Genomic DNA, 17491 nt, shown 5'->3' with positions numbered 1-17491 from the left:
CGATTTAGCAACAATTCAGCAAATTCACCCAACCACTCTCTCTCTCTCTCTCTCTCTCTCTCTCTCTCTCTCTCTCTCTCTCTCTCCCCCTCTCTCTCTCTCTCTCTCTCTCTCTCTCTCTCTCTCTCTCTCTCTCTCTCTCTCTCTCTCTCTCTCTCTCTCTCTCTCTCTCTCTCTCTCTCTCTTTCACTTTCTCTTTATTTATTTCTTTCTTTCAGTCGGCTACTCCCACTCTCTTAAACAGTGAGCAAGTGGCAATACAAGAAGAAAATGGTGTGTTTCAACTCAACAGTGTCCCTTGATGATCGAGCGATAGAGTGAGATCATTTTACATATTGTGACAAGCTGTCCTCCGCTACAGCCTGACAGTACCAGGAACGAGGAAGTGAACAGTGGGTGTTTGTAGTAACTTCCCCTGTTTCATGACCCACGCTTTCCAACCTCAGATACATGGTGAGGTGCAACTGCAAATTGTCCTAATTTCTGTTGTCTCACTTGTAAAACTCTGAAATTCCTTAGTTTTGTTTTTTAATAAAATGGGTGGATGATGAGTTCTTTAGCATCATTGATACCCTCTGATCTTCTGAGTGACACCACTCGCTGAAGGTGTCAATGGTGGAGGTGTCTGTCCGCCAACGACTCACAGCAGGTTGCTTCAACCACAGGCCAACACATCACAAGAACGACCACACAAAAGGAAACACAGCAGCATTTCGGCAAGATATGTCTGCAAATTCGTGTAGTAGTAGTTAGTAGTGGCAGTTTTTTGAGTAAAGCTCTTTTTCATCATGGCTATATTTTGGGTAGCTTTGCTAACTTTAACAATAGGTCTGCTTAGCCTTGGGTATCCCTCAGGTCATGAGCTATGAGTGTACAGGCAGAGTGCAGGCAGGTAGCAAATGATATGATTGAACAGCCTTACTGCAGGCCTACGACATTGTTTTATCTTCGGAGCATTAGATTTATTTGTTCATGTCGGGATGGAAAGATAATTTCAACAAATAGGCCCAAAATTTCCTAAAAAATAAATGGCCTACCCAATGTGTATGTACACTTCCATAAAGTAATGCGTTTCCTGGTTTCACTGATGCACAAAAAGTCCCAGTTCACTGAAATGATTAGATGTGACTCATCCGTTACCCACACTGTAGACTCGGGCTGACACACAGCCTTTCAAATTGTTTACTAGACAGCTAAATATTAACAAGGGATACCCTGCCTCTTCTCTCCAGCAGTGACCAAAAGGAATGTTCATTTATTAACTTTCTTTGCGTTGCTAAAAGTCAGTAAAATGTCAAAGGTTAGGTTAGGTAATGATGTTCGTTCCTCTCACTTAATTCCGACTACAAATCCAGGCCTGCAATTATTTTGCCTGGGGAATGCTTAAGTAAACCCAAATCTACATTCGGAAAACTGTAGCGTGAGCAGAGGTGGAACACCTGTAAAATGTAAATGGGTTTTGTTTTACACGAAAAAAAAAAAGGTAGAATGGTGAACAATTACTTATCAGAGAATGCACATTATATAAAAAAAACATATTGCTGCTCAAATAAAAGAATACAGTCCAGTACAAGTTGTTGTAATCAGTAACACTCATTGTGTAACAACATTTGTGTAGATACATAGACAATTAAATATAGTCTAGTTGGATAATTAGAAATAGGAACCCACATAGTCATATTAGTAAGTTGTATTGTTTTTTGTATCTTATAAACATAATTGCAACAACATGAACTGAATACCATGGAGTCAATCAAGATTAAAAAAAAAGAGGAAGCACAACCAGAGAGGCTATTTTGGTAGCGATGCTTTGCATGCTATGGAGCCTGCTACTGTACTTCTGCTACTGGTTTTTACTTCCACATAGCTTTGGGTGCCAGCTATCTTGGGTGGAGCAATAGGTTTTTTTTCACGCTATTGTGTTATCATAAAAATGACTGGGAGACATTGTTCAGCAAGCATAAATGAACTACATATTGCTCCTGGAAAGGATATTGACAGATTGAATTGACAATTGAGTAACAGCAGAGACAAGATCCATTTGAATAGCCCACACTGCTATGAAATAGAATAACAATTTCAGACGATGCAAGAAACACTACAATCATTCCTAATATACCAGTGCAGACATTTTTATTCATAAGGGGCTGCAGCCAACCAGTTTTGAGGCCTTACCGCCAGATGGAATAGTCAGTCCCTTTAACATAGACTTGGTCTATGGTAACAATCTTACATTCACAGGTTCAAAATGTTTGTCGTTCCAAACTAATAACGAAGTCGTTTTTTTGGAGCCATGCAACTGCTAAATACCCTGTTCATTTACTTAGCCCCTGTCCTGAGTCCTTACTATGAATCATTTTCTGCAGATTAGGTAAACAAAACAAGAATTTCAGAGGCAACCATTACACTGAGTTCCAGCGAACTAACCCATCTTGGGAATACACACTCGCTTAAAATAGCCGCCACCATTAAACATAATACAACACAGTGTGGTAAAGCAACACTATGTTGAGTTTCTGTGTGTTGTCGCATGGCCGGCTTTATGGGAAAAGCTCAGAACGTTGTTGGTAAACATAGTTTAAAATTAGACTATAAATATGTATGCAATATTAATGGTTTATGATGTTCTGACAAAGAGTACTGGACTGAAGGATGGTTTATTTATTTATATTTACTTTTTACAGATAGCCCTGATATCACAAACAGCCCTTTATCAGCTACAAAGGGCTGTACAAATACATCTGTGTTTACCTGATGTATATGTTGCGGCACATAATCAAATATGGTTGGTTTCAGGGAAGAGGGATATCTGTAGAGTGGCAAAAGCAGCTGATAGGATAATTACACACGTTGCCTAATAAACACAGCACCGAAAATAGTGCTGAAAATGATGTGCTGGGTTTACTGGAACTCCTTTTGAATTAGTAATTATTTGGAACACGTTGGAAATCTTTGGAAAGTAATTAAATGCACCCCACTCCCATGGACAGGAGCAAGGCTACTGTAACTCTACAAGTGAACGGAAGCGGCAAACAGAAAGCAAATAGCCCAGTGACCTCGCTATCTGGACGCGACAGATTATTTATGCTTTTTAAAATTGTCTCACCAATTTAAGTCTCATCTTTGAACAGCATGACTAAACATCGGTGTTGTAACTTTTTTTCCTAGCCTGGTCAGCCAGGGACCCCGACAGACCCCAGTCTCAGCCAGGGACCCCGACAGACCCCAGTCTCAGCCAGGGACCCCTACAGACCCTAGCCTGGTCATCCAGGGACCTCCATGGCCCCAGTTGGAGTCTGCATCAGCCAGAGAGGAAATAGCTGTGGTTCCCACTAAGTAAACATAACATGAAGTCTTAAGAGAGAGGGTGGGGGTGAGGGGGTGTTCTTTAGCTCAGTACTAACAGTCAGCCTTCCCTGCAGACCCACTGATAACACGCCCGTTCCTTCCTCCATAATAACAGTCGGATCCAAAAACAATTAAGACATCACCTTAGAAGTCGTTTTTCCAAGGGGCCAGCCCATCTGACCTAAACTCTTTCTTCAAATAGAACCAGGGGAATTGATTGACACTGAGGTCGGTCTGGGTTGGTGTGTGCGTGTGTGTGTGTGTGTGTGTGTGTGTGTGTGTGTGTGCGTGCGTGCGTGCGTGCGTGCGTGCGTGCGTGCGTGCGTGCGTGCGTGCGTGCGTGCGTGCGTGCGTGCGTGCGTGCGTGCGTGCGTGCGTGCGTGCGTGCGTGCGTGCGTGCGTGCGTGCGTGCGTGCGTGCGTGCGTGCGTGCGTGCGTGCGTGCGTGCGTGTGTGTGCGTGTGCGTGAACAACATAACTAAACACAGGTATTGTAACTATTTCCTGCCCTCAGCCTCTCAGCCAGGGATCCCCACTATCCACTAGTGTCAAACCGAACAAAACACGTTCAAAAGTTAAAGGGCAAGTATGATCAACAAATATAGGACAAGAGATAAAGACACTCAAAGGCATGTCCCATGTCCTGACTGAATCACCACTTTTTCTCCTGACAACCTAATTTGACAGGAGAGACCTAATTTATCATCACATCAATTAGGGCCTTTCACTTGTGAACAAACACAAACTGGCTTAGGGCCAGCATGAACCAGGGAAGATTCTCATTAACAAAACTCCACAACATACTGACAGAAACCCCTCCACCAAACACCAGAATAGAACTCTACAATAAATGTATGTACTTTGTCGGTAGACGTGGGTCCACCATAAAAAACAATGTCGAACTCATCAGGCTAAGTTGATTTCATCGAGGTCAAACTAACACGACATTGACTAATTAATCATTCCCCATTTCCTGTGACAGCTATAAGGTAGTGTAATATTATTTGAGAGTACTTCCTGGCCAGGATACTCTGGCTTTCTACATTGTTCTACTGCCTGGAATGTCCCACTGTTCCCTTATTCAATCATCAACCTTTTCTTACTAAGTGAAATTATGAGCTTTTAAAGTATTGCATTGTGGTAATATTGAAAACATTACAATATTGCAATTTTCAAACTGCAACTGTGTGTGAATTCAATTGGTGTGGATGGATCAGGGAAGCCGTTGAGTTTGGCTTTGACAAATATGCTGTTAATCATTGCACAACACACACGCTGCCTGAGGAAAGCACGGAGAATCCAAAAATACTTCAACCAGCCAGGCCATGTGCTGTTCACAACACTGCTGTCTGCTAGACGCCCGACACGGCGGACACAAAGTAACACGCCTCAACTGAATCAAGCATCAACTCCAGCCTGGCTTTGGCCAGACCCAGCTCAATCGTAGCTTGAGCTGGGTCTGGGGAAGCTGCTGGCAAGGTTGGTTTGACAGCAGGGTTGGTTTTATTTTTAACATTATTCTATCCACACAGACATTTACATCTATAGTCAGGCGTTACAATTGATTTACCTCGGGTGTACTGTGGGTAAGACTGTTTTATTAGCAGGCTAGTATTGCCCGTTGCCGTGCACTAGCCTAGCACGAGCGAACTCTGCAACTAGAAGGACTGAATGAAATGTGTTGAAAACGATCTCCGATGATAAAGAACACCAAGGCTAACTAGGGAATCAGGCCCTTTGTCCAAAATTCTGAACTACCCCTTTAACTCATCACTGGGAAGTTCCCAACCGAAACAGCGGTTAAATATTTGGCCTGTTAAGCCCTTTGAGACTGTAATGGGGATTAAGGGCTACACAAATACAATTGAATTGAATTCATGGATTTTGTATGGAGTCGTATTTTGTTTCTTTCTTCTTGTTTTCTTTTTCTTTCTAGGTGCGGACCTCTGTGACCTCATGGCTTCAGGCCTCCCTCCCTCCAAAGCCACTGCCCCGAAACACACAGGTCTGCCAAGCCATGTTTCTACAGTAGCCAAGAACGGACACATAAATGAACCACCAATGTTGTGCAGGAGTAATGCTGTATAAGAAATGCGCCTAACATGGCTCTGTGATAGCATAATCTACTCTACAGGGATGGTGGATTTACCCTTTCAAGTCTTTACGAGTGTCATCCAAGCGAAATACTTGCATTCTGTGAGATCTGCTCCGTTCAAACTACCTGATTATATTCATTTTTTGGGTCACGGTACAAAAAACAAAGAGAAATTCACACTCCACGAGCTCTTGGGTTATAAACGAGGGACAGTGAATCCAACATGAAAACCAAACATCAGCAACAGCACCGTCTCTGGTGGAATCCTGGTTATTACTGGTTTATTTGAGTTGTGCCAACTGACGTTTAATGGATTTAAAACTGCTCCAATCAATGTTTTTTGTATGGCCTGTATGAACTAACATTATGTACCCAGGGTTGAGATTTAGTTAAGCAATTGCTTAACTGGGGGGGGGGGGGATCCATGCTTTATTTCTCGCATTCATCACTTCGGCTATAGCCAGGTTCATCGCTACTGGCCGGCTTACTGGATAATGAAATGACAGCCCCTGACGACAATAAGGGCTTTGAGGAGGAAGTTGGATCCAGCCCCTGATTTACATGGCTACTGGAACTGAGGTTCTCTTTGTTGTGGAACATGAACATGAGTCCAGTCAGTGTCCTGGTCTCAGCAGTACATGTTCCACTGCTGAGACCAGGACACTGAAGTTAAGTATTTTAACTTCAGACCGACGCACGTCTTTCTGTTAAACCGCTTTTGAAACCCTCAGTTGCATTTCATTTTATCTGGATTGTATAATTTAAATATCATTGACTCATAATCATATTCTTATCTTAGGTTTATTTTCATGTTTTATAATTATTATTATTATTTTTTATTGGAGGTGATGCGGTATGTTTATCGGCAGTGAACCGTCCTGGACACAGGGTCTACGGTGCACCGGGCAGAACACACTGCGGGCCCGAACGTTCAATGACGTATGGACACAGACCAACGGCATTCGTACCGGGATTAACCTGGGCAAAATATCCACATAACACCACACAAAGTTGCGTACCGTCACTGGAGACGTGGTGGGATGCCGTACTCACTGCTAGGGCGAAGCATCAGATGAAATCATTCAGGTTATTTGGACTGAACTGCAAAGCTTCAAAGCAAGACTATGATCACCTGTTGATAGACTAATCTTAAGAAAAAGTCCTCCTTAGTTTTTGAGGCACAGTTGTGTGACTTAATTTTGTCCTAGCATTCCTTTGTTGAAGGTGGGTTTAAGTTGATATTTTGTATTTGATGTTATAAAGCAGGAACTAGTGTTTTGTTCATGTTTCCATATGAAGGCTCCAGCTATCTGTACGTTTAAAGTTAGAATAATAAATGGCTAATCGAAATGCTCATAAAAATTCATTCTTCAAGCAACTATTTTGGCAAGGTATCGAAACCATACTGTGCGTTTCAGTTTATTATGTTCACCCCTAAAAGTTATGTGTAATATTTTCGCTCCTTTTGTTGAGGGCTTTCTATTTGTTCTTGTATTGTCTTTCTCTTCTAACAGAAAGAATTAAACAGATAATGTTTGTTGTCATTTTCATTGTTGTTGAGCTCCATATCTCAAATGATAAGTGAAGGGGAAAAAGTGCTTACTATATTACTAAATGTGGTCGTTGATGCTTGGTAATAGAACCTTTTAGAGAAGTGCTACTTCTGTTATTCAAGCTGTATCTGTACTTGGGTCCCAAGCACTGAGCTTAACAGGAGGTGATGACATGTATGAGTGTGAGACAGAAACTTGTGTACATGCATCAATCCAATCACATTCACTTATATTTTTGCCTTCCCATGGAGGGAAAATTCAGTAAAAAAAACCACACCCACAGCTGTCAATCAAAGACCCAGTCCTGCTCTCCACCGTGTTGTTCAAAGCTTCCTGTCTCTGGACTGTTCCATAGGTCAACCATCAAAGAATAACATTAGACAGCAGGGTTCAGTCTCTCTCTCACACACACACACACACACACACACACACACACACACACACACACACACACACACACACACACACACACACACACACACACACACAGACACAGATATGTCACACACATACACACACCCAGACACACAGACAGACCCACAGAAAAACAAACACACATAGATGTCAAGCATACACACACACACAGATATGTCACGCACAAAAACACAGACACACACACACATGCAGGCTTGTTCCTCTTCTTCCCCTGAGCTCCAAGGGGGCATTGAGGAGAACAGCCACACCCCAGGAAGTCACCACGCATCATCGGTAGATTTAGATTTGACTATCACCAAAATCAGCTGTTCCCTTCATGGGGACGGCATGGATCCTTGTTGACATTGCATTTAACCCATGCACTCAAACAACAACCACATACTCACAAAATACCCTCCCAAGGGCTTGTTTCATTACATTATTCTGTTTCTAAAGAGACACTTATTGAGAAATTGTATTTCTTCCAATATACCAATATAACTTATTCAATATCAACACAATTTCTAATGATTTTTTAATGATTGTGAGCATTGTTAGTACATAAATAACACATTAGTCAACCATAATTAGTCAACTGGAACCAGTTTTATTTTTCATTGTGTAATTTGTTCACAAATGTTCAACAAGTTCCAGTTCCAGTTCCTCTTCACTTCCATGTTATCGGTGAGAAGGTATTGAGTTGCTGTATTTTCCTGTCCCCTTGATGCCCTCTCATAGTAAAAACGAATTTGTTTTAGGGTTTGAGCAGAGGGCTGTGGTCACCCGACGGAAAATGTATCTAAAACTATGCAAATGACCTCACAGATGCCCTGATCTTATCATTGATAATCAGAGTCTCTTGCCGTGTAGGATGCAATGGTCAACGTCCTGCACTACATGGTCCAATGGTGTCCCTGCCCTGCCCGGAAGGGGCCTCCTGCCTGTGTTGACGGCCCAGTGTAGGACCAGGCCGGGACACAGGGCTGCTGCCCCCAACTCCATTCATGGTGACCCCTTTGTCTATCCTAACATACCATTCTCTGTCTCTGTCTCTGTCTGTCTCTCTCTGTCTCTGTCTCTGTCTGTCTCTCTCTGTCTCTCTCTCTCTCTCTCTCTCTCTCTCTCTCTCTCTCTCTCTCTCTCTCTCTCTCTCTCTCTCTCTCTCTCTCTCTCTCTCTCTCTCTCTCTCTCTCTCTCTCTCTCTCTCTCTCTCTCTCTCTCTCTGTCTGTCTCTCTGTCTGTCCTTTATTCATTAAAGACCAGTTATACCATGGTATAACTGGGCAGGTGACTCTCCAATGGCCGGTTTGCTTTGTTATCTTGGCCGTTTCACGGCATGTAAAAAAGGTCACTTTTATTTGCTGTACATTCGGTTCACAATGGTTGGTAAGACAGTCCCATTATGAATCCCATAAATGTTACTTGTATACACTTGACTAGAATTCTAATTAATATTTATACAAGCCATTTAAAAAAGGCAGTGGCTATTCGTACGGCGACCGAGCTTGTCACGTGACCGCACTTGACCTATCAGTCTGCTCGGCGCTAACCTTAACCCTAACCCTAACCGGGCCGACCGTAATTATAGTAATTAATTATAGTAATAACCCTAACCCTAACCATAACCTGCCGTGAAAATAGACTAATGCAGTATTTTTACGGCGCGCCGTACGAATAGCCAATTGCTATTCTTACGGTCGCCGTACGAATAGCCACTAACCTTTAAAAAAAACGACATCTGTGATGAGTGACTCGTTATCAAATGAGGCGGTCTCAGCGAAGAAGTCAGTCCTTATACATTCTACATTTTTCATGACGCCATCAGAAGACCAAATTATTCGATTTCCATGCAAATTTGTTGAACATGTTGCCGGCCCGTCATTTGAACCAAACGGTTTCATCCAACAAAAAAGGCTTCCACTGTCTAACACCAACAGAAGGTCAGCTTAGCCATTACGCACTTGGACGAAACTGAATTCTATTACAATCCTCAATGGGCCATTATCATGCCACAAAACGTGTATAATGACGTCGTCCATCTGCCTACATAACACAATTCATTATTTCAACAGGTTCAATCTGTCCCCTCTACTCCCGTTATCATCACACCCCGGCGTGACGACGCATGGAGACGTGCAACAGGTGCGCACCTGCGAGTCCCACACCGACCTGTTGACCCCCCTGAACGGTAACTAAACAATCATTCCTTTGTGTTAGGTCTACCCCAAACACCCTGTTGCTGAATGGATAGGCTGCCGATGTTACCTTAGTTCATAAAAACGGGAGAAAAGTCTTACCTGTGGAACCGCATACAAGAGGAGAATGATCCGCAGTACAGCAGCGTGCGGCCAGAATCGCTCCATAACGCAGAAATCAAACCCCGGTTTTCCAAACCTCTTCAGTGCTCTGATTTCCAAACTTTGTTCACTATCTAAAAAAAAAAGGGTGTCTGGGATGTTTTCAGCCTAACTTTGACGACCTCCGTCGGAACGCTCCAACTTTGTACATCGGGGAAACTTTCATGTTCTTGTCCCTACACCGAGGGAGGAGGAGCAGAAAGTCAACCACGTCACTTTGGTTTCCTCTCTGCGTGCCTTCGTGCGCCGAATGGCGTTAGGTCAGTATATGGCTTTTCTCATCATAATCTCGACCCTATTTGAATATCCTTATCAGCTATGTGGCGCCACTTCTTTTTCTAGAATGATTGAAATGGACAAGCCTTCCCGCATTCTCGCATAATTTGGATAGATAGGCCGTATAGGAATGCAGGTTTTCACCAAGAGGACAAGGGAATCTTCTCTGAAGCGACTGCCCTGGTCTAGTGTTTCAGAATGCAATCCTTAACTTGAAACATGGAGTAAAAAATAATAATAAACATTATAGGGAACATTACTAGGCATGGCGTTAGAGTAGTATTCATTATGATAAATAATAATTCATACTATTATTATTGCTAATACAATTGTATTATCATTATAAGCAATAACAATGCATCCTCATTGTTGTCATTGTTAATGAAACAATAATGAGGATGTATTAATTGTACTTGTATTAATATAATTATTACTATCATCGGTGTCAATTAGGCTCATGGATAAGTTGGAACAACAATTCAATCTGGAAGGGGACTCTGTGTATGTCTCCCAGTCCTTTGATATATATATATATTTTTCCTTTTTCTCACTTGGTTGGTGTGTTGCTAGGGCTGGAAGGGGGTGCAGTGGTGAGGGGGAGCCTTGGAGATAGTAGCGTGGGTTTGAGAGGTATACACTGTGCATTGAGAGGGGGCACCTGTTTACTGTTACCACCACCGAATGGCATGCTGGCCACAGCTTGCTCTCTGTCGCTCGCAGGAGTACAAGAACAGATGAAGGAAGAGGGAGATGCCCCATTGTGGTAAAGTTGTTTTAAGTCTTCCATTTCGGTTGCTGTATTCAATCAATTAAAGCATCACCGATGTATGTTCCAGTTGATTATCTTGCGTTCGCTATTGAGTAAACCGTTTATCCAGTCCTTTTGAGTCAACCGTAGATCTGATTGACTTCATGAGGGCGAATGGCTGAGGCCCCTAGGAAACGCAGTGTCCAGTGTGAAGTAGTTTGGAAGAGCTGTTCTCCAGAAAGCCGCCAACAGCTTTTCCGGAGACCATAAGAAAGTTGAAAATCTGTTCGTATATACACGGTCCAGGGTTTTCTGTTTAAGCTAAGAGTCCGACCCCCGCCAACTCCCATAACTGACAAAGCATGGTTCTGGGAATGCCCATAACAACCTGGATGTCTCCAAAAACGGATAGCTTGTTCAGAATTATGAATGTTTGCTTCATTCATTTATCTTCTAAGAGAAAGTGGTTCAAATTGCACCTTAATGTTGATGTGTTCAATGCTGTGTTCGGTACCGATTGTGGTGCGGATCCAGTTTGACGATGCAATCCCAAACCCTGGGCATCCCAGGTCGACTGGCATACCCCTGACCTGTGTCCTCACGTCATACTGACTTCACTCACTGTGTATGAGTGATGTCTAGGATGAGTAGGGGACTAGGTGCACGCGTGTAGTCACCTCACAGGTGTATTTTGTTCACCTTGAATCCTGCGTTGAAACCCGGTTACGCATGTATCTCAAGGCTCCGCGTGGTGCCGTTTGTCTATCTGGCCTGTGGAGTTGTTTGTTTCAGTGCCAAATGGCTGTAAGCTAACTAATAGGTGAATCGATACACGGCGGTCAGCTTCTCATTGCATTTGGAGGACGAGAAGCAACGTAGCCTATAGCGAGCAGACACATGACAAACACATGACAACAAATGTAAGGAGGAGTCGGCCTGCAGGCTCGCTGCCAGACACTGATGCGGATAGGGAGGCCTGTGAGGAGCCTCTCCCTGGTCACCACGACCCCCCGTTCCATGGAAATGTTATGTAATTCCCCCGGGGTTGGCCGCTGGACTGCAGGCTAGCTGTGGGTTCCTGTGGTTCCTCTGAGGCCTCTCACAGTCACTTCAAATGGCCGCTCTCGCCGTAGCCTTCAGGCCTCCCGTTTGTGTTCCAAGATAGGAAAACGATGGAAGAAGTGAGATGGTTTCAAATCTTTTAAATCAGCTTTATTGTCGGCCGCAGTCCGCCGATGACAAATGTTCAGCAAATGGTGTTTTTCTTCTGGTAAATGTACTTGCTTCAAGTCTCTTTAGATAATAGCATCTGCTTAATGCACTCAATTTGAATATGTGTGTGTGCGTGTGTGTCAGTGTGTGTGTGTGTGTGTGTGTGTGTGTGTGTGTGTGTGTGTGTGTGTGTGTGTGTGTGTGTGTGTGTGTGTGTGTGTGTGTGTATGTGTGTGTGTGTGTGTGTGTTTCTTCTGGTAAATATATTTGCTTCTAATCGCTTTAGATAAAAGAGTCTGCCTAATGCACTAAATTTGAATATGTATCTGTCCTTGTGTGTGCGCGTGTGTGTGTGTGTGTGTGTGTGTGTGTGTGTGTGTGTGTGTGTGTGTGTGTGTGTGTGTGTGTGTGTGTGTGTGTGTGTGTGTGTGTGTGTGTGTGTGTGTGTGTGTGTGTGTGTGCAGTGGTGTAGTCTACGTGATACGCAGGTATACGCCGTATACCCACTAGGAACGCACCAGGATTTGCGTATACCCACTTAAAAATGTGCACGGATACGTATCAATCGTCTTGTGACAGATCTTTCACTTCTGTGTTTATTTTTCGCAAATACCGGTTGGGTATAACTGCAATAAAATACTCTAAGCAGGTGAAGTTATCTCCTACATTCACCATTCATAAAATTCCCCCTGCGCGCTCGCGCTCTGCCCTGTCTCTGTTATGAAGCGCGAAGCTGCCCCTGCATCTCTGCACGTTAGTTGGCGGGCCGAGCCCCTCCTTCTCGCGTGTGTGTGCGTGTGTGTGTCCAGTCCTCCCATATTAATGTGTAAACCACATAACAAGTACTCAACAGAAGACAATGTTTTAATCCCACTTTATATCTCCTTGTTACTTTTAGATGAGAACCCCTGGCCAGCCTTTCAGACTGGGTGTCAGGCTAGGGAATTTAAAAACAGGCATCCTTGGTTAGAGTGGAGGGAAAACAAGTTAGGTAAATGTCAGCCAACATACAGTTGGTATACACAATTGAAATTCATAATGTTAATCACTATGCAAATGAGAGTATAGCTAATTCATGGTCATTTTTAAGGTGCAGTAATTTCACACTTTTACACAATTCAATTACTGTATGGTATGTTAGATAACAACAGTAAGAGCTCAAATTAGAGCAATTGAAAGAGTGAAACATTAGTCTCCTGTCATCTCCTTCTCATGCACTGGTTAGCCATGGTTGTAAACAGTTCATTAAATTATTTTGAGTAGATTTTGTCCTTGTTTAGCATGTGCTATTGCTACTATAGACATACAAAGGACAACTTTTCATTTTTGTCTTCTATTTGTTCATACTGTTATTAAAACTGATAAACCTACTCAGCTTTCCATGATTGTTGATAATCGTTATACTCTTAAATCAGCGGGTTGTAGACCCCTGCGTTGGTGAGTGTGGTGCGACACCCCATAAGCGCCACACACGTACACGTACCGGTGGGACGGGTTTGTAGGAGGCTGGGAGGGAATCATCACAGTATACCCACTACAATAAAATAGACTACACCACTGTGTGTGTGTGTGAATGCACGTGTCAGCGCGCGCGCGCGTGTGTATGTGTGTGTGTATGTGTGTGTGTGTGTGTGTGTGTGTGTGTGTGTGTGTGTGTGTGTGTGTGTGTGTGTGTGTGTGTGTGTGTGTGTGCAAGCTGAAGAAACGCCCTGAGAGCCTAGCCTTGCTTTCAAATGATTTTCATCAGATGTAACAATTCAGAGACAGGAAGCGCTGAACACTTGCGTACTTGCATGCATCCATGCGTGTGTGCAAGTGCTTTTGTCACTATCTATTCAGCAGTGTAACAAGAAAACCAGATCACCTTACCAAGGGGCATGGGCAACCTGGTTAAAGAACAATAGAAACGTGATTGTTATTTTTTGTGAACTCTTTAATAAATGGATTCAGAATACAGACTAGAATACTACCTCTACCTCTGCCACCAAGAAGAAGAAGAAGAAGAAGAAGAAGAAGAAGAAGAAGAAGAAGAAGAAGAAGAAGAAGAAGAAGAACAATGATCCCATAAATATGAATATATCTGTTCCTACTACATAATTACAGCTTATTTATGTTTTTTAATATTGAAATTGAACAGCTATTATGTGCGGGATGTTTGCCTTGAGCAAAGCAAAAGACATATTTTTGCATTGGCGGAAGAAGAATTTTAGGTTCAGATTGAAGACTTTTTAACAAGAACGATTGGGAATCAGAGACCATAAACTCATCTTTGTGATCAGATAGCTGCAATAACCCTATTTAAGTGATGGATTCATTGGAAAACGGTAAGGCCTCTAGCAGACCTGTGTGGGAAGATAGATGCTTTTTCATTTCTTATCGCTGTCTACCTGTTTGCTATTTCAGAATGATTTTCATAATGCGCATCTGCGGCTAGGAATATACAGCTCTCATGTGATGTTTGGGGAAGTTTGACGTCAACAGCATCAGCAATTTAAAAAACGTATTTCCTCCTCTGAACAAACATTCTATTGACGAACCAACAAGAGAATTGAGATTAATGACATACCTGTTGAGGGGTCGAAACCGGCCACTGCTTTTAATGCTTCTGCTTTTAACATCACTTTATTAACCTCTTGATGAGCTGGTTCTCTTCCTGCTTTCTGCCTCTCGTGATCAGCCAAATGGCCAGGCGTCAATGTCTGAAATGTTTGAAATGTCAATGGAGAGAAAGCACAAGTTATCATTTCCATTGAACCTTTCCAATAAACCGGTCTTTCAACCTCACCACCCTGTGTCCTTTTGTCCAGAGGAGCCTAGTAACAATGTCTATGCTCCACGCCAGCTAGGTGGCTGCCACACTCCACCTAGGTGACTTCTATCAGGCTTCTGCAGATAAAGGAGGCAGGGTGGTGTAGTTGAAAGACCGGTTTATTGTAAAGGTTTGTTGAAAATGATACAGGGCCTGGTGTTCGATGTGGCCATCCAGAAGACCTCTCCCTGACTGTGTGTGGAGACGGCTGGGGTAACCTGTGAACTCTGACGACATAATGTGCTACAGGTGCGCGTCCATCCACACACACTGCTCTTTTTGTATTAAATGTGTACGGCCCTTCATGTGTATAGTGGAACACTGTGTTCCTGCAGGATCGTGTTATTCACTCCGCTGAATGTGTCGCCTGGCAGTATTGTGAATTCACAGTCCTCCCTTGACACAATAACTGACTGATATCCTACAGTTATAATCCAAAGGAAGAGGCAGATCAATTGTATGGGTTCATTATAATAATATAAACAATGCATTTGTCATTGATTATGAGGTGGAACACCTATCCAATAGACTGGCGCCCTCTCTGCGGTCAGTCTAGATGGCGGGTGGCGAGTTAGAGGCAGTCATGTTCCGGTACTCAACGGGGTGCTTTGCATTTGATGATTTTGCATACCAAACTTTTCACACGCAATGCATCCATAAATGCATGATTCTTGTGCACGACACATTGTGTTTTTGCAACATAATGCATAAAATAAGTCGATTTGTTCTGTTGTTCAGTCATTTCCATCCGCCATTTTGACAGGCATAAAAACCCTGCCAAATAAATCTGGAGTGAGATGATAGGAGACGGTGGTGAGAGGAAGGATGGAACAGCTGGAAGGACTCCTGGGTACACAGCTGGGATGTGAGGAATGGAAGACGGCCTCCCTTGAAGAGGATGTTGAAGCTCTTCAGAGGGAGTGAAAGGAGAACATCAAGCAGCTTCAGGGCGAGTCGGGCTAGAAGAAGCTTGAGGAGCTCCATGACTTCCTTATTCCACCCGAGAAGAAAAGCATCTCCGGCCCAGGGCTTCTTCGCCTGTTCTCCTCCAAGTGAAGAAGCCCTCATTGTTAAGCTGGACCTTAACGTAGAGAAGAATATAATGAAAGCTCTTGGGAAAGAGGTGCGTGACAGATTTACAATTTAAAGGAGAAGAATTGAGAAGGAAATAAAGCCTGCCATCCTAAAGAGTGCAGAGCTGATATAACACGGTATAGAAACTATGGTAGATATGGAAGTGGATTAAGGCAGAGGAGCAGAAGGCAATGGTCCTACTGAAGAACCTGGAAGAAGAGATGGAGGAGAAAAGAGTGAAGGAGAAGGCCAGGATAGAAGAGGAAAACAAAGCAAAAGAGGAAGCAGCTGGGATGGAGAAGTGGGACGTGGTGAAGATGGTGGAGCGAGCAATGAAGAGGTAAAAAGAAAGACGGAAGGAAGAGGAGCCAACAAAAAGAGCAGGCTCTGCTCCCGAATCAAGAGAAACAGCACGAGGAGAAACTGGGAGCAAAAGAAGGGAAGGAACCTTGAGCTAAACAAGCTGAAGGAAGAGAAGGAACGGGAAGAACAGGACCGTGGGGCCAAGATGGAGGAAAAGAGAGACAATAAGAGAATTGAACAGGGGGCAAAATAGTCAAAGTGAAGTGAAGATGGGCCAAGGGAGATTGGAGGTAGGAAAAGGGTGAGATGGAAGAGGCAAAGCAGAGCGAAAAGAGAGGAGCGAAGGGGAGAAGCTGGCCAAGTTAATAACTGAAGAAAGTGAGAGGAAGGAATGAAGCCATGGAGAAGAAAGTCTCAGTGTATGAGTGGATGAGAGAGAAGTAGAGCCAAAAAGCCAGAAAAGGTAAGAAAATGATTTTAAAAATTGACCAGACTAGAGGAAAAGAAAGAGAAACAATGGCATGAAAGGGAAGCCAAGGAAAGACAGAAGAGCCAGAAGGAATGGTGTTTCCTCCTCATCATGTGCAGTGGGTGTGGCTATAGCCACCTGCTTCCAGTAGTGTTACCTGGTCTGTTTCTGCTGGCTCCTTCTATGTTTATTCAAAATGTCTCTCCGCTATTGATACAGTATATGATCTCGAAGCCCTAATGACCGTCCAGACGTATGTTCACGGACTGTGGAACCCTATCCCCCTCAGTGACGGATAGGCACACAACATGGAATCATCATCGATTGAATCATCGTCTGAGGTATGAGACGAGCCCTGTCCTCACTGTGCCCCCCCCCCCCCCGTTATCGGCGTTAACGGCTGCGTTAACGCGAAACTTTTATCGCGCGATAAAAAAAATATCGCCGTTAATCTATTTTCAAACACTTCCTTGTTCGGACCCATCAAGTGACTGAACTAACCAATCAGAAGCTAGAATTTAGACTGAGGTAAACGTGAGGGAATCAGAGAGGCAGATTCAACAGAATATCCCGACTGTGTTAAATATGTAAACATATAAATATGTAATAATTGTGTAACATAAATATGTAAATGATTAACTGACTAAAAATTGTAAGTACATTTCTAGCAAATTAACTCCAATATAAATGATATTAATTTATTCTACAACTTTCAAATATTTAACTTCTAAACCTTACGTTATTATGGATTATTACACGGCTCTTCTCAATGCTGTAGACTGCTCCATTCACTTGCATGGGCCTTCCCAACGTTCAGCTGTCAATTATTTTTTG

At 43.2% G+C, this 17491-nt stretch overlaps 1 protein-coding gene across 3 annotated transcripts in view; it reads right to left on the bottom strand.

Annotated features, from left to right (window-relative positions):
- The window catches only part of ptprjb.1 (protein tyrosine phosphatase receptor type Jb, tandem duplicate 1), a 34539-nt gene extending 24534 nt beyond the window's left edge, over positions 1 to 10005 (bottom strand). Inside the window, exon 1 of one of the 3 annotated variants that reach the window (XM_056599052.1) lies at positions 9707 to 10005. In XM_056599052.1, coding sequence (XP_056455027.1) covers positions 9707 to 9772 — 66 coding nt within the window. In that variant the 5' untranslated portion in view covers positions 9773 to 10005. The remainder of the gene's footprint in view (positions 1 to 9706) is intronic. The other 2 variants (XM_056599051.1, XM_056599050.1) reach the window with 2 other exon arrangements.
- Positions 10006 to 17491: the final 7486 nt, after the last annotated feature.

Source organism: Gadus chalcogrammus, chromosome 9 (genome assembly GCF_026213295.1).
Source record: "Gadus chalcogrammus isolate NIFS_2021 chromosome 9, NIFS_Gcha_1.0, whole genome shotgun sequence".
NCBI lineage: Eukaryota > Metazoa > Chordata > Actinopteri > Gadiformes > Gadidae > Gadus > Gadus chalcogrammus.
Note: the sequence above shows the minus strand (reverse complement) of the source record. Positions and strands in the feature narration are given on the sequence as shown.